Source organism: Hypanus sabinus, chromosome 13 (assembly GCF_030144855.1).
Source record: "Hypanus sabinus isolate sHypSab1 chromosome 13, sHypSab1.hap1, whole genome shotgun sequence".
NCBI classification, from domain to species: domain Eukaryota; kingdom Metazoa; phylum Chordata; class Chondrichthyes; order Myliobatiformes; family Dasyatidae; genus Hypanus; species Hypanus sabinus.
The window spans coordinates 90,218,314-90,239,619 of NC_082718.1; the positions used below are offsets into that span (position 1 = coordinate 90,218,314).

A 21,306-nucleotide genomic window follows, 5' to 3' on the forward strand; every position below is an offset into this window, starting at 1 on the left:
GCAAATGCATTCCAGTATTCTTAACTATTTGTGTTCATGCTTTATTTGTTAACTTTATATTCACTTCATGGCTATTATCATAAAAGTTGAAAACAAAATCCTCCAATGCTTCAAATCTTGCCATTCTTGGAGTTGATGCAGTATGTTAGGCAATATTTTGAAGTTAAGGAATTATGTGAATATAGCACTTATTAATTCAAACAAGAAACAGTCTTCATTCCTTAATGTAAATTGCAAACAATTATCAGTTTGCAGTTGAAAGGACAGTTTTACAAACAGTACCCTCTGCAGAGCCAGGCTGCTGGCCCACAGCAGGGGGCTGGCTGCTCAAGACATATGGTTTACAGTGCGAAGTGAAGGTGAAACATTCTCAATTACATCAGTCAAACGTAAAACAATGCAGTTATGTTAATTGGGCTACATCAAACCAGGTAATGTGGGCTGTTAATTTGCACAATTGTGACCAAATTCAAGGAAGCTTGTGGCCCAGACTGATGTTGTCACTTAGCACATCAAACATAGTTATTGTAACTATTGAAATTACATTAAATCACCTTTGATCTTAGGGATATGACTACTTGTTGTGATAAATAAAGACCTTTATATCAGCAACTTTAGTGCCTTGCCAGTAACTCAGATGATGGTCACAATACAATATAGATGTTATTATTTCTTCTAGCAGCTGCATGAAAAGCACTTTCCTCCTTTGAAACTATCTTCTTTCAAGTTCCAAAATCATTACATCAACTTTCTGAACACTAAAACTAACTTGCCCTGATTCGCTGTTTCCTAATTAGCTGAGTACCTATTCCTCAATACGTGTTCTCCCCAGTTTACCAACTCCTAACTTATGTACATACGAATATTTGCTTGAGTGTTTGAAAGACTGGCAGTATAGACTTGCCAATAGCTGCAGTGCTGAAGGCATCTTCAACCATGTGGTTTATGGCTGGGCTTTTTTTCATGATCTAGGGAGGACCAATATGATTTTTCAAAAATTTTGCTCCTGTCTGTGGTTTGGCATTCATTTGCAAATTTAATGAGCCTTGTTCAAAGTAAAATTTATTATCAGATTACATTCATGACACCACATACAACCCAGAGATTTATAAATTTATAAAACAGGAACTAAACGGTGCAAATGGAGATTATAAATAATGGGCATAAAATAATAATATAAGAGTTCTTAAATGAGTGGAGCTATCCTCTTTTGTTCAAGAGCCTGATAGTTGAGTGGTAGTAACCATCCTCGAAGCTGGTGGTGCAAGTCCCGAGGCTCCTGTAACTTCTACCTGATAGCAGCGGTGAGAAAAGAGCAAGGCCTAGGTAGTGAGGATCTTTGGAACCTGCTTTTCTACGGCGACATTTCATGTAGATGTGCTCAATGGTTGGCAGGGTTGGCTGTGGTGTACTAGATTGAATGCACTACATTTTTTAAGATTTTCTGCTCAAAGGGATTGAGGTTCCCATACCAAGCTATAATTCAGCCAGTCAGCACACTTTCCACCACACTTCTTTAGAAATTTGCTAAGGTTTTCCATGACATGCGGAATCTCCGCAGACTTTTGATGAAGTAGAGGCGCTAACGTGCTTTTTTTTTGCAATATTTATGATGGGTCCAGGATAGCTCCTCTGAGATAATGACACTCAGGAATTTAAATTTACTGACCCTTTTCACCTTTGATCCTCTGATTACTGGCTCTTGGTTCTCTGGTTTCCTTCTGAAGTCTACAATCAGTTCCTTGGTCTTATTGAGTGAGAGGTTGTTATTACACCACTCAGCCAAGTTTTCAATCTCCCTCCTGTATGCTGATTCATTGCCCCCTATGGTACAACCTACAACAGTGGTGATGTTAGCAAACTTGTGGAGTGATGTTTTTACCTATCTGAACTGACTGGGGTCTATGAGTAAGGAAATCCAGGATCCAATTGCAATAGAGGGTGTTGAGGCCCAGGACTTGGAGTTTATTGCTTTGTTTTGAGGGGTTGATGGCAAGCAGTAATCAATAAAGAGCATTCTGATGGAAGACACGAGTTAGAGAATGTACCTTGCTCCTGTCTTCCCTTTTCTCCTAACTACACATCTCTTTCACTAACTAACAGAATCTTCAGTTACTGATTTTTCACGAACTCCCTCTATATTATTCTTTGGAGACTGCCTTTGATTTTATGTCAGCTTGATTTACAAGGTCAAATACCTTTCTCTACTGTTATAGGTAAGTAATCTGAGAGATCTACATCAATGTTAGTTATAATACTAACATTCCACTCAATTGCTATTTATCCATTCCAGCTTTCTTTCCTTTTTAAGAGTTCCTTCCCCCATCCTGTTCCCTCTAGTTTTCTGTAATGTCTATTAATGGGTGCTTTAAACTTTTGTGCATTGAGGACTCTTAGCACAGTTACTGAATATCATCGATGTAATTGAATACTTCCAGTATAATTAGCCCTGACCATTTTTTCTCCAGTATTTTGTTCAAATTCTATAAATCTATCATCAGTATTGCATGTTCCATTCTATCAAATGATTTCAATCTGCAAAACCAAGATGGTCACAGTGTGCTAAACTGTAGTGATTAGGATTTTGCCTTGTCATTTGAGTTATCCTTAACTATAGGTGTTGTAGCTCAATGGTTTAACAAAATTTTCTTGGAATTTTAGATTGAGGTTTCCTCTCTTTTTTAGTGTGTAAATAGATATAGAACAGGGTTCCAACCTTTTATATGCCATGGACCCTTACCATTAACTGAGGGGTCTATGAACCCCAGGTTTGAACCCCTGATCTAGAAAAATCTTCAAAAATGTCAGGTAGGTAATATATTTCCATTTTGATACAAAGGATAGGAAAGAATATTGCTTGCAAAGAGATGCTATCCAGCATGATCTGGAATCCTTGTACGTGAACTATGACAAGTAAATAGACAAATGGATTGATGGTCTTTCTGCAAGTGAAATGAGAGTATTAAATAGATACATCCTGTAATAACTACATGCATCTTTGAAGCCATACCTGGAGGACTGCATTGTTTGCTTCTTTATTTAAGAAGGTAAATATCTGCATTGGATGCAGTTCAGAAAACCTTTATTGGATGGATTCCCAGATAAAAAGGATTTTTTTTGTGCGTGTGTAAGGAATGATTGAGCAGGTTGAGTATATTATTCTTGTGATATGATTTTATTGAAATGTAAATTAGTGGTTTGAGAAGGGAACTATATTTTCTGCTGGGAAAATCCAGAATTGATTTTCGGTTGAAGACTTGCCAATTAAAATGGTAACTGCAGAAGAATTTTTGAGGGTCTATGGATCTTTGGAATACTCAATCCATGAGAATTCCAGAGGTCTTCATTAAATATGTTTGAGGCTGAAAATAACAGCCTTAATTTGGTTAAGGCTCAGGAAAGGGACTTGGCAATCCTTAAGCAGGATTCCCTAAAGGTTAATTTGCAGGTTGAGTCTGTGGTGAGGTAGGCAAATACAATGTTCGCATTCATTTCAAGAGGACTAGAATATAAAAGCAAGGATGTAATGTTGAGTCTTTATAAAGCACTGGTGAGGCTTCACTTGGAGTATTGTGAGAAGTTTTGGGCCCCTTATCTTAGAAAGGGTGTGTTGAAACTGGATGGGGTTCAAAGGAGGTTTTCAAAAATAATTCCATAATTGCACGGCTTGTCGTATGAAGAGTGTTTGATGGCTCTTTGCCTGTATCGCTGGAGTTCAGAAGAAAGAGAGATGACCTCATTGAAACTTTTTGAATGGTGAAAAGCATTGATAGAGTGGATATGGAGAGAATGTTTCCTATGATAGTAGAGTCTAAGACTGGAGGGGACAGCCTCAGAACAGAGATGAGGAAATTCTTCAGCCAGAGAGGGGTGAATCTGAGGAATGCTATGCCATAGGCAGCTGTGGAGGCCAAGTCCTTATATATACTTAAGGCAGAAGTTGATAGATTGTTGATTGGTCAGGGCATGAAGGTTTATGGGGAGAAGGCAGGAGATTGGGGCTGAGGAAAATTAGATCAACCTTAATAAAATGGTGGAGCAGATTCTGCTCCTATATCTTGTGGTCTTGTTGTCTTCGGTGAATTTATAGGAAAAGTAAATTGAGGACAGGATTAGACCAGCCACGATCTTAATGCTGAAGCAACTTGTCTGACCCACAAGCACAAAGTATTTTATGTTCTAAAATACTTTGAATTTGTAATTAGCAAACTAATTAAATATATTGATTAATGTTAACACTCAATTTGCAGAATGTTTTTGGAAACAATTTTGCTTATCCAAGTTGCAACAATATTCATTAATGCAACAATTACACTTTATTGGATAATCATATTAATCTGCTGAAATATGAAACATTGTTTCCTGGATCTATCCAGTAGTATGAAAGCTGTTTCTATTCAGTTGGCACTGTGATACTGTATTAATTTCTAAGATGAGCAAAATTGTTTCAAAATCATTCAAATCTTTGAACCATAAGAACTGTGAGATAATGAGGCTAAAATGTTACATAAGTGGATGTAAGCTTTTTGATGCTGGAAAACTTTTCTGAAATATTTGAGCAAATCGTGGACCAACTACTCTTGTGTTGTGTCTTGTGATTTTTCCAGTAACCAGCTTTGCTCTTTGCTGAAAAGAGATTGAAAGACTAGTTACAAAATTATGCTAAACCATAACTGAGTTGTTGAACACAATCATGCATTTCAAAAATTAAAAGCTTTGCAAGTATTCACTGTCTGTGTTGGAAAGCAGTGTTGGAAAATTTGACTATTGTAATCAGAAAATTTGCTAACAAGGCATGGCCATTGAAGCTGATAAACATCTGTAATTACTCTCAATTTTCCAACAATGTGTATAATTTAAGGAACAGGATAGATGACTTGAGTTTTGGGCCTAATTGTTTTTTAAGACTCCCCCCACCCCCAAAACCTAACCATAAGTTTGGCTTTTGTTCAAAATATGTAAAAATGGTATTTACTAATTTGAATGGCTGCCATCTTGGCTTTCAGATCATTAAATACTCAAATTATTAGAAGCATTCGGTGCACAGATATGAACTGGAAATAATTATAATCATTCGCTAAAATGGATATGACTGAGGCAAATGGCCTCTCTTAGGCATTAGTGATAACTCCTGTTAACTCATGCATCCACCTTCAGCTTATTGCCATACAAGCAACAGCTCCTGAGTAAGTCAAGGTACAGCACAAAGCCATACAGATATACTGTGTCCAGTATATTTGTACTGTAATTCCAAAAATTGGAGGTTTGCTGCAAAATTTCATTTAAATATTTGAGAAAAATAGCTTTTGAAATTTATTTTCCATTAAAAATTGAAGTAGCTAAAATAGAACTATATCTGTCCTTCTGGGTCTTTGTTAATTTCGTTTTAGCGGAAACCGAATTAGTTTAGTACATACTTTATTCCAATTCAAAACTTTCTCCCATCCCAGTGAAATTAAACAATAAAACAACAACTGCTGGAAATGTTACAGATGGTGGGGGGAGGGAGAGGAGGTTAGGGGTGGTTCTACACAAAAATAAGTTTGATTTGATGGTTTACTGCATGGGTTTTACAATTTTTGACAATGAACAAATTTTATGTTTGTATACCAACTGATTTTCTTTCAGGTGTAGCAGATGGAGTTGGAGGTTGGAGAGATTATGGAGTAGATCCTTCCCAATTCTCAGGGACCCTGATGCGAACATGTGAGCGTTTGGTACGGGAAGGGCGCTTTGTACCAACCAATCCTGTAGGAATTCTTGCTGCAAGCTATTATGAATTATTACAGAACAAAGTACCGTTGCTAGGTAAGGATCTGAAGGTTTGTTAGATTACTTTAGACTTTAAAAAGGCATTATTCTTGTACCTCTTAAAGTTGCTACAACTTTGGTTTAAAACTCATTGCATTTATTTGCATTTTATTTCAAATGGAAGTAATCCATTATTGAAAGATCATTTAATATTTTTGCTGATAAATTTTACTTTAACGTGGAAATAGATCTTGGTAAGATAGTGTTTAAATATAACTCAACCCTTAACCTATTTCAATGGGTAGAAAGAAACTCAAGCCTGCTCTTAGCTCATTTTATTTGAACTCTGAAGTAAGCCTGCAATTTGTTTAGCTCCAAATTTGTCATATTCTTTAATGGTCAGTGTTCTGAACTGAGTGGTTTCTGCTATGATTTATAGAATCATATCTTTATGCGCCTTGTGGATATTAGTATCTTAGCTTTCAGTTCCTGAAAGCCATCCTTCTGGAAATTCAACCAAACAGTGACTCTTTCTGTGTTTCAATAACTTGTTCCTAGAACTATAGCTAGTTAAACTTGGAAGGAGACGGTTTCTCCTATTGAAACTCACTTTGAAATATCTCAGTTTTCTTTAAATTTTCTTGATTTCCCCTTTAGATGTTGTAATTAGTTGCCTTAATAAACGTTGTATTTTGTATTTTTTACAAAAAAAATTTGTTTTTTTTAATACAAAAATTTTATTTTTTTCTTGATTATAATATCTGGAACTTAAGTAATACTTCAGTCATGTGGAGTATTGTCTTTAAATGCATGCATCTGTTATTTTCTCTTGTACACAAATAGAAAATATTAGCTATCATTGAAATGATTTTTATATAGGAATAACAATTTTAAGGTATTAACTGTGCATGTGCATTCAGGACCAAGAAATGTGAATAAAGTGAATATTACATTAAGAAAATTTTATCTTTCAATTCGGCTGATCTTCCTATAAAGTACTGTCGTGTAAAAAGATTGCAGAAAGAGTTTTTTTGAGATTGTGGCCTACAATTGTACATCTGAAACTACCACCAGAGACCCATGAACATTACAAATTATACTATTTTAATAAAGCAACTGTAACTTTCAATATTAATTTATTCAGTAACACAGCCCTGTTTCTGTCTTCCCTGCCATTCCTTCCATTTTAATTTACTAAAATACCAATTGTCATATACTACAATGTACAAGACATTTTCAAAAGTCTTATTTTTCTTTCCTTTGGATTTGGTTACTTATAAGACAAAGTTCTATGTTTTGTAATAAACCATTTTCAGTTTTGCCGGATGCTGCATCATGTCATCATATGTGTATCTATGAATATTTTGATTATGTAGATTAGAGCAGACAGCTGAACTATAACCTAGGTCCCAATATTTTCAGTTGTTTCGTTATCCCTCTTCTAAGGATAAATTGAATGTTCCATATGAAAAGTACACAATGTATATTTGATCAATGAAGTAGCCTGCCTATGTAAAGGAAAGCCTAAAGAACATATAGACATAAATTAATCATAAATGCCAGAGCATTCCTTGCCATCAACATCGTGGGTCTCCTCATTACCAGAAACTACTCTGGACCAGGTTACACCAATACTGTGACTGCAAGGAAAGGTTGCAGTATTGTTATCCACCACTGAGTGACTTTCCTTTTGATGCCCCAATTATTTTACAACTTCAGAGTACAAAGAATGTATTGAAATACTGTGCACTTGCCCGAATGATTTCTTGCCATTCAGGGCAGTGCTTGATAGACATCCAAAGCATTGAGGTTAATTTTAGTTAATGAAGGTTCTTTAGGTCATATATCCAATTCTTATTGCTTTATATTCCAAGAAATCATTCAGAGTTGCTTCACACAGTAAGCCTATAACAGCTCTAAAACTTATTGTAATTTATGAATAGTGAATTTGGGTTAATTGGGACACATCGGGACCAGTATATTTTGGCCTAATTAAGCGGTTGCCCCAATTAGTCAAAGGTTCATGGAAATGGTTTAAAAAGGTATAAAAAAGACAAACTACCTTTTCACTGAGTAACAAAGTATGTATTTAAATGAAATACAGAACAAATTAGAATACTACTGTACCATAAATCCTCATTAGTTCTGAATAGTTATCAACAGAGGATACCACATTTTTTTGACTGTACATGAGAAAATTCAGTGCAGACACCCAGTGTAAATAATGAACTGTCTTCAAACAATACTATTGACAGTTGCATCCTCAATATCTTTTTCATTGTAACATTCAAGATAATTGTTGATACCTTCAAATTCTTCATAGTTCTTAACTTGTTGAAGCAGTGAAATTGTTTCATTTTCACTCCCAAGCAATTTCTGACATTTCCAAGCCTGAACGCTTGAATCTACAGTGAGCAAAACAGTTCTGAATTATCTTGCTGCTTATTTCTTGGCAACTAGCAGTGACAAAACTCACAGCTTTTTAAACACAAACACATGCAACTGATGCTATTTAAAAACTGTTTGCTCTAAGCATGATGTATTGTCTAATAGCCACACAAGTTCACACAACTGATGCTACTTAGAAACTATTCTTCAACAATCTCCTGTCCAATTAAGACGCATAGAGTCCCAAATAAATGTAGGGAATCTCAGCTGTTTTCTCAATTAGCTCTTGTTCAAGACTTGTCTCAAATACGTGGCTGACTCAATTAACTGATGACCCAATTAAACGGAATTCACTGTACGTGTGTGTTGAGATGGTGGTTTTTTCCATCCTTGCTGTGTGAGTATCTAATTGTGCTCAAATTAAAACAAGTAGTAATTCTATACTTTGAACAAATACATACCCTTCCAACTAATACAGAGCAGGTAGCAAAATGTACTTTTTCACCTTACTATGATAAACTGGACTTATTTGTAATCATTTTCTCTTTGCCTTTTAACCAGATTTTCTTACCCCTTTCAGAATTCTGTTTAATTTGCTTCATTATTCCCTTGCAGGGAGCAGTACTGCTTGTTTAATAATTCTAGACCGAAGTAGTCATCGGTTGCACACAGCGAACCTAGGAGACTCTGGCTTTCTGGTGGTCCGGGGTGGTGAAGTGGTTCACCGGTCAGACGAACAACAGCATTATTTTAACACCCCTTTCCAATTGTCTATACCACCACCTGAAGCAGAAGGTGTAGTTCTGAGTGACAGGTAAAACACAGGTCTTAAATGTTTATCAGAAACGTAGCATGAGATTATCTAGTATGTGTCCAATTACAATCTACTTAGAAGGTCTCTTCTATTATCCATAAAGTGTCTAATTCTCTGCTGGATATGAACCATTATGATTTGCCTTAGCTTTGTATTAATCTATAGCTAGATTGCAGATGAATCAAATTCTAATGTTAATGTATGTATTCTGCATTCTAGGAATGGTTTAACCTTTTTCTCCTATATGCTGTAGGGATACCAATTCATTATAATAACTTTAACAACACCTGTGACAGATAATATAGAATAGAGCATGTGTTTGCTACAGACTGCATGAATGGCATAAGGGTTGTTGCAAAATTTTCAGTAAAGTGACGTGGGCATTATTGCGTAACAGTTATTGCTTCAGGTTATGTATTTTTGTAAGGTTAAAAGCATTGTAATATAAGAGATACTATTGTCTGCTTTTTTCCCTCATTGTAAGAAAACTGCTTGATTGATGCATTCTATGCTGATTTGGTAATATTAAAGAAGGAAGTGGTCAATGATGAAGAATTAGAAGGAAAAACTTGGGTTCATTGAGTATTGACATCTTGAATCTTGACGCTCAATTTCAGCTTGTGTAAATTAGTTTCTGGCAGATAAAATGGCAGCATTTTGTGAGAAGTTGATGGCATATTGGGTCAGTAAGCATCTGAAAGCTGACCTAAAGTGTGGATGTTGCTAGAGGTAAAATATATATCTAAGGTAACTTTTTGGGGGTTACCTGGAGAAGGTTAGGAGTTAGAAAGATAATCTGTTGCTAGAGATGTTGATAAATAAGGGTGGCTTCCAGAAAAGAGATCAGGAAGAATGTGGATGACTTGGAAGGTAAATGAAAAAAAATCAAGTTTAGGATCCAGGTGTTTTGGGTAAACAGAAGGTGGAGAGAAATCAGGAAAGTTGCTGAGGTAACTGGATGAATTCCATGTGTTACGAACCCGATAACTGGGTCACTTACCAGCAAAGATAGAGAGGTCCATTGAAATCTGATGATACTATTTTTAACAGTATTTATTAGTAAAAATACACAAAAATAATATCAATGCAAATATACAGATAATAACGTCAATACTAAATCTAAAAGTGCGGGAATAATAATAAGAAATAAGCTTTATCGTTGTCTAGGGGATAATGTATTGTCGGATGGAAATATAAAAGTCACTCAGTTCATGCAGGCTGCAGCCTTTGGGGACCGCTGGGTTTTCAATGGTTGGAGAGAGAGAGAGAGATTTGGAGAAAAACTTGCCGATTCCTTTTATGGTTTCAATCCGTGGGAGTCTCGTTAGTGTGGCCGTTCACTTGTGGCCTCCCCTTTAGCTAAGCTGTTCTTCCGTGGCGAGCCCGCCAATCCCAAGCAAGGGAAGGACGCACACGAGCCCTCCACCAGCTGTCGCTATTAAATGCTGTCACAGGATTTCTAGCGTTTCTCCTGGTGCGTCTAAAGGGGTTGTTCCCCAGACCCTCTTTTATCCTTACTCACGGGGTCTCAGATGTCAATCCCTCAACCAGCCCACTCTGGTCGTCCCCTGAGGGGCTTCAATGAATAGTACAGTACTCGATACACAATTCCGTCTTCAAGAGACAATAGCCGTTATCAGTGGCTTTGTTTCGCTGAGGCCAGGACACATTCCAAATCTTGTGGATTCTCTCTCATTTCCTGGGTCCCAGACCCAAATTAATAGCGATCTTGCGATTCTCAAAAAGGAGGGGGCGACTTTGTACCCTTCGGCCCCTCAGAGTTGTGGCACATTCGTAACACATGGGACAAAAACAAATCCAAGTTTCAAGATGATAAGGTAGAAGGTACCTAGAGGTGGCAGTTTCTCCCAAGATATTTGGCATTATATATTGCAAACTTAACAAGCTTCATCATAGGCACTAGCCTCCCCAGCATTGAGGACATCTTAAACAGATGATGCCTCAAAAGGTGACACCTGTCATTAAGGACCCCCATCACCCAGGACATGCCCTTTTCTCATTTCTCCCAACAGGAAAGAGTTACAAGAGCCTGAAGGGACATGCTCAATGTTTTAGGAGCAGTTTCTTTCCCTCCACCATAAAATTTCTGAACAGTCAATGAACCATCCATGATTGCTACTTCATATTTTCGCTCTTTTTTTGCATTAATTTAATTTCATTTTCATTATATGCATTGTAATGTATAGCTTTTTAAATGTATTGCTCTGTAATGCTGCTGCAAAACAACAAATTTCACGACATATGCCAGCGATATTAGCAATGTCAGCATTCATTTTTGAGAGGACTAGATTGCAAGAGCAACAATGTGATGCTGAGGCTTTATGATATGTTGGTCACACAACACTTGGAATATTGTGAGTGATTTTGGGTCCCTTATCTAAGAAAGCATGTGTTGGCATTGGAGAGGGTCCAGAGGAGCTTCACAACAATTATTCCGGGAATGAAAGGGTTAAAGTATGAGGAGCATTTGATGGCTCTGGGTCTGTACTTGCTTGAGTTTAGAAGAATGAAGGGAGAATCTCATTGAACCCTATTGAATACTGAAAGGCTTGCATAGAGTGGACATGGAGAGGATGTTTCCTATCACAGGTAGGTTTAGAACCAGAGGACATAGCCTCAATAGAGGTGTGTCCATTTAGAACAGACATAAGGAATTTCTTTAGCCAGGCGGTGGTGAATCTCTCAAATTCATTGCCATGGACAGCAGTGGAGGCTAAATTATTGAGTATATTTAATACAGAGATTGATGGTTTCTTGGTTAATCAAATGTTATGGAGAGAAGGTAGGAGAATGGGGTTAAAATGGATAATAAATTAGCCATGGTAGAATGGTGAAGCAGATTCGATGAGCTGAGTAGCCTAATCCTGATCTTGTGTCTTATGGTGTTACATTAAATCTGATTCTGTTTCGACCATTTCCAAATGCATAGATCTGAGGTGATAAGTATTTAAATACAGAATCCTTAATTCCTCCTCATCTTGATCTGAAATGAGTGACTCTTTGTTCCAAAGCTAGATACTAGTGATAAGTTCATAAAACTGAATAAAATCCATGATACCACATCAAACCTAAAAAAAATCTAAGTATGCAACAATATTGGAAAACAATTACAATTGTATTATGTTTAACAAGTGCAGGTGATTTAAGTTTTAAAGAAATTAGTTTATAGGCTAGAAAGAGATGGATATAGTGGAATTGCCTTGGGATGCAATAACTTTTTTTAAAGTAACCCCTCCCCCCCACCACCACCACCACCAGTGTGGTGTATTGTATTCTGAGCTGTTTGAGACTCCTAAGATTTAACTTTATTTCTAGTTTATTGCAACTGTCATGTTTACTTACTTTTCAATACAGCACAAAGTAGGCCCTCCTGGCTCTTCAAGACTTGTTAACCCAGCGGCCCTGCAGCCCTGATACTAATCAAGAGATAATTTACAGTGACCAATCAACCTACCGGGTATGAATTGGACTATGGGAGGAAATCAGAGCACCCTGGGGTAACCCATTCATTCCACAGGAGGATGTACAGAGACTCCTTTATAGACTAGCACCGGAACTGAATTCTGAAAATGTCGAGAGCTCTAATAGCATTGTGCTAGTCACTATGTTGCCATGGCATCCAAAAGCAATACACAAGCCCCTAAAAGAAAAGGCTGGAATCGAACCTTGATCTGCGATCACTGGTGCTGGAAAGCAATTGCTCTAACCATTACACAGTCATGCCATCCATGATAAAGTATTGCAAACCTTTCTTCCACTACTCACTCCTAATCCCCACCTCAACAATTGCAAGTGCAAAAGATTTACAACACCCAAGTAGCTGAGGGCTGCTTGCATATGTCATATGTATCCTTGTTGATACTAAATTTTGCCAGCAGCACGTGGTGTACAGCCAGGAATCAATTAAAATAGTATCTGATGGTATTCCGGTATGCATGAGGAAATCGAGAAGAGGGTAATATACGGCTCCATGTGGTATTGATAATTATGCAGAAAATAGAAAAATGTGCCAAAAACTAGGTTACTGGAATACAGTTGATTTGTGTAATCAAGCCGTATATGGCAAAAGTTAAGGGTTTTCTGTTGCTGAATTAAATATTTTCCCACAACAACACTCTATTTGCATTATTTCTCCAAGTACTTGTGCAATAGATATATTATCACAATGTCGGGGGGGAATCAACAAATAAAAGTTCAAATATAGGGCAGGTTATCTCCTTTTAAAATAGAAGCTATACTATTTTTCCTCTGCAATATTTTTGTTGGTCATTGTGTAACTTTTGCTGCCAGTTCATTTGTTTTAAAAGTCAGCCTGCATGGCAGCATTCATCCTTTGCTCAACTATTTGAGATCTACTTACCCTTCGCACAAGTATCTTTACATTCTGCATCATATCTTTAGCTTAAGTTGATCCTTGCTGTTTAAGTCAATGATTTGTCTTTTACCTCGGTTTCATACCAATCAGTTCTGACTTCCTGGGCTTTGGACTGTGCAGGTTTAGCAAAATTATGTCCCAATCTCGGCCAGAGGGCATCTCTGCAGGAGTTGCTCAGAGTAGTCCTAGGCCTAACCATCTTCGGATGCTTCAACATAACTTTAATTTATTTGTAATGTCAGAAGTAGGGATGTCTGTTGATTGCACAATGTTCATACTATTCACAGCTGTTCAGGTAATAAAAACTGCTTACGTCAAAATGAAGTGACCTGGAAGGTATCCAGCTGACAAGTGACTTTTGTGTTATAGGTACCGAGCACTGGCGATACCTGACATCAGAAAGTCCAAATGTCACCCCTGTCACACAATATCATTACTATCTCTGTACCTTGAAATATCTGTATTCTGGGGGAAGTACCACTGAACTGGAGTTGTCATTTACACAATACAAGAGGCTAGAAATAAGGAGGTGAGTTACTTGCCTCCTACACCTCAAAGCCTGCCCACCATCTTACAAAACACAAGTCAGGAGTATAATGGAATCTCTTCATTTGAGAGCAGCTCTAACAGCTCCTGAAGCTCTATACCATACTAGACATAACGGCATAACATCACTCACACAATTTATCACTGCAGAACCCACCAAAACCTCAATCCCATTGCCTTTACCAGTTGTGGGACAAGGGCAGCAAAAGAATGCAACACTAACACCTGGAAGTTGCCCTCCAAGTCAAAGTTCAAAGTAAAATTGATTAGAGTGCATACATGTCAGCACATACAACCCTGAGATTTTCTTTCTGTTGGCATACATAGCAAATCTATAGAACAGGAACTGTAAACAAACTGCAAATGTAGATAATAAATAACAAGCATGAAATAACAAGATAAAAATCCTTAAACGAGTGTAGTTATCTCCTTTTATTCAAGAGCCTGATGGTTGAGGGGTAGTAACTGTTCTTGAACCTGGTGGTGTGAGTCCTGAGGATTCTGTACCTTCTACCTGGTGGCAGTGAGGGGCAAAAAAGCATGGCCTGGGTGGTGAGGAACTTTGGATGTTGCTTTTCTACAGCAAAGTAGAGCATCTTGAATTAAAAATGTATCTATCAAAGACCCTTCAATGTCACCAGACCAAAATCCTCGAACTCACTCCCTCCTAGTCAGGTACTCTTTCCCCACAGTTCAAGAAAGCAGCTTCTGCTCAAGGGGAGCTGGGGTGAGTATTAGGTGCTGGCTCAGCCCACAAATCCCACGTCCCATAAATGAATAATTAAAACTAGAAATGCCATGAATCGAGTCTTTAGTGCTTTATAAACAAAACATATTTTGAATGTGGCTGGCACTTTAAGTTTGAACAGTAGTAAATTTTACAAGTTTGGTTCTATCAGTTGGAATTGAAATGAGCTACACTGCCATTTATTCTTGATGCTCTGGAAACTTCAATTTATCTGTCTTCACAGCCCTGAAGTTGCCGACAGTACTTCCATTGATGTCCAAATAGGCGATATCATCTTGACAGCAACTGATGGTTTATTTGATAACATGCCTGACTACATGATCTTGCAAGAGTTAAAGAAATTAAAGGTATCTACTTTGTTAATCCAATCCAATTTGAAGTGACCTATTTAGTGAAAGCTATCAATGGTTACATTTAAAATCCCTAAAGTGAATCGTACTACATTGTGGAAATAACTAATTTGTAAGTAGTGTTATTAAAAAAACATTTTTCATGATGTCACTTCAAACCTTTAAAATGTGAAGATAGCTAAAGTGTTCATAGGGCTGTTCTACAAAATAGAACTTATTCTCAGTGGCTTTGAAGACATCAAGGGAGGAAACTACACTTAAAAAAGCTGAATGAACTCAGCAAGTCAGGCAGCATCCGTTGAAATGAGCAGTCAACATTTCGGGCCAAGACCCTTCATCAGGACTGAAGAAGAAGGGGGCAGGGGCCCTATAAAGAAGGTGGGGGGAGGGTGGAAGGTGCCAAGTGAAAAACCAATCAGAGGAAAGATCAAGGGGGTGGGGGAGGGGAATCAGGAAGGGGATAGGCAGGAGAGGTGAAGAAGAAATGTAAAGGGAAAGCAATATGGGTAGTAGAAGAAGACAGAATCATGAGAGAGGTGTTAGGCAGCTAGAAGAGGAGGCATAGTGAAAGTGGGATGGTGGAAGGGGGGGGGGGGGAATTACTGGAAGTTGGAGAATTCAATGTTCATACCAAGGGGCTGGAGACTACCCAGATGGTATTTGAGGTGTTGGATACCAAGGGGCCGGAAACTCTCATGATTCTGTCTTTGGAAGCTGAGAGCTTTATCACAGGTACATTTCAAGTAGCACCTTGAGGGCAAGGGAGTTAGAGAACCTGACTGGAATTCAGGTTCCTGGGGCATAATTGGTTGAATGGATGACTTAAAAGTGGAGGGATGAAATCAGGTGAATGCCCCAGCTTCTTGAAGAAACTTAAAGGGGTGAAAAGACAGTGATTCAACAGGTACGGTAGATGAGGACTAGAAGTTGATGTCAGCAAAGATGGTTCAGAACAAGAATGATTTTTGTGTAGCATAGAATATAGCCAAATAGTTCCTGGTGTGGTAACATTTAAATGCTATCAATTGAATTAATTGATTCAAACTGGACAGCATAGATGAAGATGCCTGTGAAGAAATAAGAGAAGTGAAAGTTTGGTTCATGAAATCAAACACTATTTGTTATGGAGAATATATAGATGACCAGATTTGTGAATAAATCACCTTAATTTTTCAATTTTGATTCAAATAATAAATCCATGAAATCTGAAATGCCAGAAGTGGTATGGGGGGGAGAGGAATGGATGGTAAGGCAAAAGACTTTTGACCTGATGAAGGCTGAAGTTTTGTTTTGATTTTTGGGCTGAGAAGACCACCAATCATGGCTGGAGCAAATGCACCAATGACAATTGAAGAATGAAGTGGAGTTGGAGATTAGAAATAGAAAGCTGTACTGTTGTAAGTGGGAGAGGATCATCTATCTTACAGACAGAGCTTGTTCAGAGGGTAGAGGATGAGAGGAATTACAGGAAAACATCATATTCTTGAATTTTTGAGATAGGAGCCTGATCTGACACAAGCATCTCATGAATGTAGTCAGATACTAGAGACAGCTAATCCTTGTGTCTTACCAAAAAAAATCCCATTGCAGGTTCTTCTCATGTTTTAATATGAGAACTTAAGTACTTTTTCCAGGCAAATGTCAGCTTCTAGGTTTCTAGCAAACTTCATTTTGAAGGATATGATCAACCAATTGCACACTCACCCCTCCTTTTTATTTCTATAAGAGACCAAAGATCTTAGCTTATCCTAGCTGAATATCCACATTTTTTTAAAAAACATACAAGTGGGAAAAGCACAGAAGCAATGGGGCATGCCAGAACAGTCCTGTTTTATGGGTCTCGGGTAACAGATAGAAGTGGGAAATGTGGGGTTAAGTCACAGATTAGAGGCTGTAGAAGGAAGCTCTTCCGACGGAATTCATTCAGTCTTCACATTGTTACCATTGGGAAGGAGGTACTGGAGCCTATTTCGAAATGGACATTGAACCCATGAACACTACCTCACTACTTTGTTTATTTTGTGCTACTTATTTTAACTTAACAATATATATATATTCTAATTCAGTTTTTTCCTCTATATTTAATTACCATAGATTTCATTGTACTGCTACCATTAACAAATTTCTTGAAATATGCTGATGATATTAAATCTGATTCTAATATGATCCCCAGTCATCTCTACCTATTCCCCAATTTCTATGCTAGCTATCTCGCCTCTCCACTCTGTCGTCATGCAGGGTTTCAACCTGAAATGTTAATAATTTTTTTTTCCATCCACAAATGTTGCATGATGTTGGATTTTGACATTTTTAATCCAAGGTTCTTTTAGAAATTAGGGAAGGGGCACAAAACTTGATGCTTCACAGTCATTTTAAGCATTAATAGAACAAAAAGAATTGAAATAGAGATGTGGTAAATGAAGAGAGGGAGCAACAAAGGATCAAATAACACCTGTTTTACAGACAGCATAATTCATCTCTGGAACAATGCTAAATTTTGTCTGATTGTATTTAAAGAAGAAATGCTCTTTAATAGATTGTAATATTGCTATGAACACCCAAAATGGATAACAGGTGATCAGGTGTACATGCATGTGAGGGCATCATCTTGTACTATATCTTTGTAGGTCTTCTGATAAGGAAACGGAATAATTGCTGGATATTATGAGCCATTTAAGCTAAACAAAAGCAAATTTTAGTGAACTGTTTAATATGTCTAGATTCTAAATGAACTTGGTTGAGTCATGTGATTTACTTCTGATGTACAAGATTCAATTTACCAGAATTTAAAAGTTATATAATAACAACTAATATAAAATGGTATATTGCTAGGCATGTGGTATCTTTTAAAATGTATTCCTAATAACATGTAATTTAATTTATTTATATCAATGTAATTGCAGAAAACAAATTATGAAAGTATTCAGCAAACAGCAAGGAGCATTGCAGAGCAGGCTCATGAACTAGCTTATGACCCAAATTATATGTCACCATTTGCACAGTTTGCTTGTGATAATGGACTGAATGTACGAGGTAAGTAGATATTGGTGTGAAATATTGGTGCAGAAACAATTGGAATTAATACTTCTAAGTTTTGTGCACAAACAGTATTTGAGGGTTGAAAGAAGTATCTTACATACACCATGGGGGTTCAACCGTGCAGATTTGGTAGATGGAGATTATTCTGATTTTGTCCATAACCCCAACAGATTCTGGTGTTTTCATGCCGTGCATTAGTTTTGCTTTGGCATAAGTTTGAAATGCTACACAAATGAGCTTGACAAGTAGTTTTAGGAATGTACAATATTGTATTCTAACTTTGTATGAATTGGTAATCCCAGCCAAAATAACTGGTTTAAGTGTCTTAAATAATTCATTGTAATCATATTCTGGACAATTGTAGAGATCTAGTTTATGCATCCTTGACCTCAATACTTGGGTTTCTGTAGAACACCTGTAGTTTTATTTGCTTCAAGTGGTCAGTTAAATTGTGCTTTTCAATGACTAGAAAATATAGCTAGAACATCCTCCGTTTTGACAAAATCATTTTAGTTGCTCAGAGGACTAAAAATGAGAAGTTTTATGCTATGACATCTGTCTCTGATAACAGCAGAAGCCATTGTTTTTGGGAAGGAATGGGATAAAAATCTTAAGATATAGTCTGTGTCTTAAAGATAGAAGATATACTTAAGTTTTGTGGTTAAAAAAACTAATATTCCCTGTGGTTATGTTAATAAAATTGATGATTAGCCATCTGGATATTTGCATTGCAATTTTTTTTTGTTGCTTTTTTCCAGGAGGTAAACCAGATGACATCACTGTTCTACTATCAATAGTAGCGGAATATACAGACTAATCTCTTCAAAGGCGTGGATACTTTTTACCTAAATATCCAATTCTACTATTTCCTGCTGGCAGGACATCGTTTCCTTGACTATAACTTCTCAAAAGGCTAGTCATTCTCACGGCACAATTCCTCCTTTGTTCAAGCAAAAGCTTGATACTTTAACAAAAATGCCAGCAAGATATTCTAAATTATACAAGGGAAAGTAAATGCACGCCTCTTCCAGCAGTACTTCAGTAGGGCAGTAGTTCAGAAGGGATGTTAGCCTGTTACTTGATGCCTGGGTCTGTAGGAATATTGTGGTTAAATAAATTGTCAATCGTTTGATTAGATGGCATATAAACATGAGGGCATCAGCAGTAGGATACAGATGAATGCTGTTATAGTTGTTGGGTAATGGAAACTTGCCCTTACAGAATTAACAAATCAGAACCAAGACATCTGAAATATAGAATTTGCTCTCAGAATCTGTGGGGAATAAAATAAATATATTTTTAAATTAGTATTTCTTGATGGGACTAAATGATACAGACCATTTTCTAAGAAGACATGGAAAAATGCAGGAAGGGGTTGACTGAATTCAACTTTCAAAATTACTTTCTGATGAAAAGCTTAAAATTTTGGGATAATGGCACATGACATTATATCAAAACCTTTTCCCCTTTACCCAGCTACTGAATGACTTGAATGTTTAATTTCAAATAGTTGAAATTAATTTTGCTTATGGCTGGATGATGTAGAGAACTGTGAGGGTGGATTAACATAGCTGTTCTGAATGGTTTTGTGTATAGAACAATTGGCTGTAAAATGTTAAGGCATGTAGCCCATGGAGTGATTAAAGCCATGAAGCCATGTCTAACTTTACATAGTAAATCGGGCAAATTTTGAGGAAGGTGTTTAGTGTAATTTGTTTTACCATCTTCCTATATGGTGGTTACTATTTCATTATGTATACTGTACATAATACAATTTAATTTATTTACATGTACTATGTACATGTCGATTTCCTATTTAAACATGCTTGTAACAGGCATCTTGTTTGTTTTTTTGTTAGTCACATAAACTAGAATACTTTGTACTTTCTCACAGGTTTTGCACATTGCTTGCATTTATGTATGGAGGTTGAATTTGAGTTCCTATTATGTTTTTACATTCTGGATGTCTGAATGCTTTGAAACAGAATTACTACTTAAATACAGTATTTTGGTGAATGATAGATACTTCTTGTCTGCTTATACTATTATACTTAAATTATTCAGGAAACATTTTTATCAGAGCTTGCTAATTTCAGGAAGGATGTGACTTGCTACTAATTTTTTGACTGTAATTTGTTCTGATACTGAAAATAATTCAGATTGGAAAATTGTAAAAGCAGTGACGCATTTGCAGCTCACATTAAAATTTAGGAAAAAGTTTTGAGCTGTGGTCTAAATTTTTAAAAAAATGTCCTTTTTAAATTTAATTCTGTAGTTTACTAAATATCTTCAAATTTCATTCAAGCCAGAATAGAGCTCCAAAACAATTCCATAATGGTCTTCCTCTTATTTCTAATTTCAATTTTCTCCGTGGAGTTACTTTATCTGGCTGTGTGCACTGAATTATGTTTTGAATTTTCCTAATTGCTTAATACAACTTTTTGTGTAGATTTCCCAACAATGCAAAAACAAAGGTAGCAACAGTCCATTATTTGTGTTATTTGTGCTTCTTTGTAGATTGCGCAAGTTTCCACCTTGTTAGAAAATTAATGTAGTATTGACAATGAGGCCTTACATTTTACCAAAAAAAAAATTGGAGTAGGAGGAGTTGGCAGCTGTGTGTCAGAATCCACTAGAATGATGGTCAAAATGAGCTTTATTTCAAATGGATATTTTTGTATGAAGTTATCCAAGTATAAACACTTAAGTGTGAAGAAAAACTGCCACACTTAATGGATAATCACAAAATAAAATTAAATTGTATTATTACCAGTGGGAAAATAAACTTTATGGTCCCAAGTACACACCAAAGACCAGAATGCATTTTCTTCCCTGGCGCAAACTCCACTTTTTTAAGCAATACTGTACTGATGTTATAAAATACCTGCTTTGGGCTAGTGTTTTAATTTTAGAGTATGTTCTATAATGCACTACTATATTTGAAAGAGATAATGCTCAACTGAAGCAAATCTCCATATTTTTAAACAAAAAATGCTCCTTGCGCACAAAATAATTGGACAGTTAATGTTTACAGGCCTTTGACAATAAGGCACGCTAACTTTAATTCTCACAATTATTGTTGAAATTGTGAAAATTCATTGTCCTTCAAGTTTGTTTTGGACTAAACCAAATTTTAATTGGTCTGTGTGGATAAATATGTAACTTGGTGAAGGAGTACAATCCCTCCCAATAATGGAGTGTGTTTTGATCATGTAAATTAACTGTAGCTATCATATGCTTCAACTGTAATGTAAATGCAGGAATACTTGTGTAC

The 21,306-nt window shown here is 36.7% G+C and overlaps 1 protein-coding gene across 1 annotated transcript in view; it reads left to right on the forward strand.

Moving 5' to 3' along the window:
- LOC132404110 (protein phosphatase PTC7 homolog) overlaps positions 1 to 21,304 on the forward strand; it is a 29,094-nt gene extending 7,790 nt beyond the window's left edge. The window contains exons 2-6 of the mRNA XM_059988155.1: positions 5,629 to 5,808; positions 8,755 to 8,953; positions 14,867 to 14,990; positions 17,897 to 18,026; positions 18,791 to 21,304. Coding sequence (XP_059844138.1) covers positions 5,629 to 5,808; positions 8,755 to 8,953; positions 14,867 to 14,990; positions 17,897 to 18,026; positions 18,791 to 18,849 — 692 coding nt within the window. The 3' untranslated portion in view covers positions 18,850 to 21,304. The remainder of the gene's footprint in view (positions 1 to 5,628; positions 5,809 to 8,754; positions 8,954 to 14,866; positions 14,991 to 17,896; positions 18,027 to 18,790) is intronic.
- Positions 21,305 to 21,306: the final 2 nt, after the last annotated feature.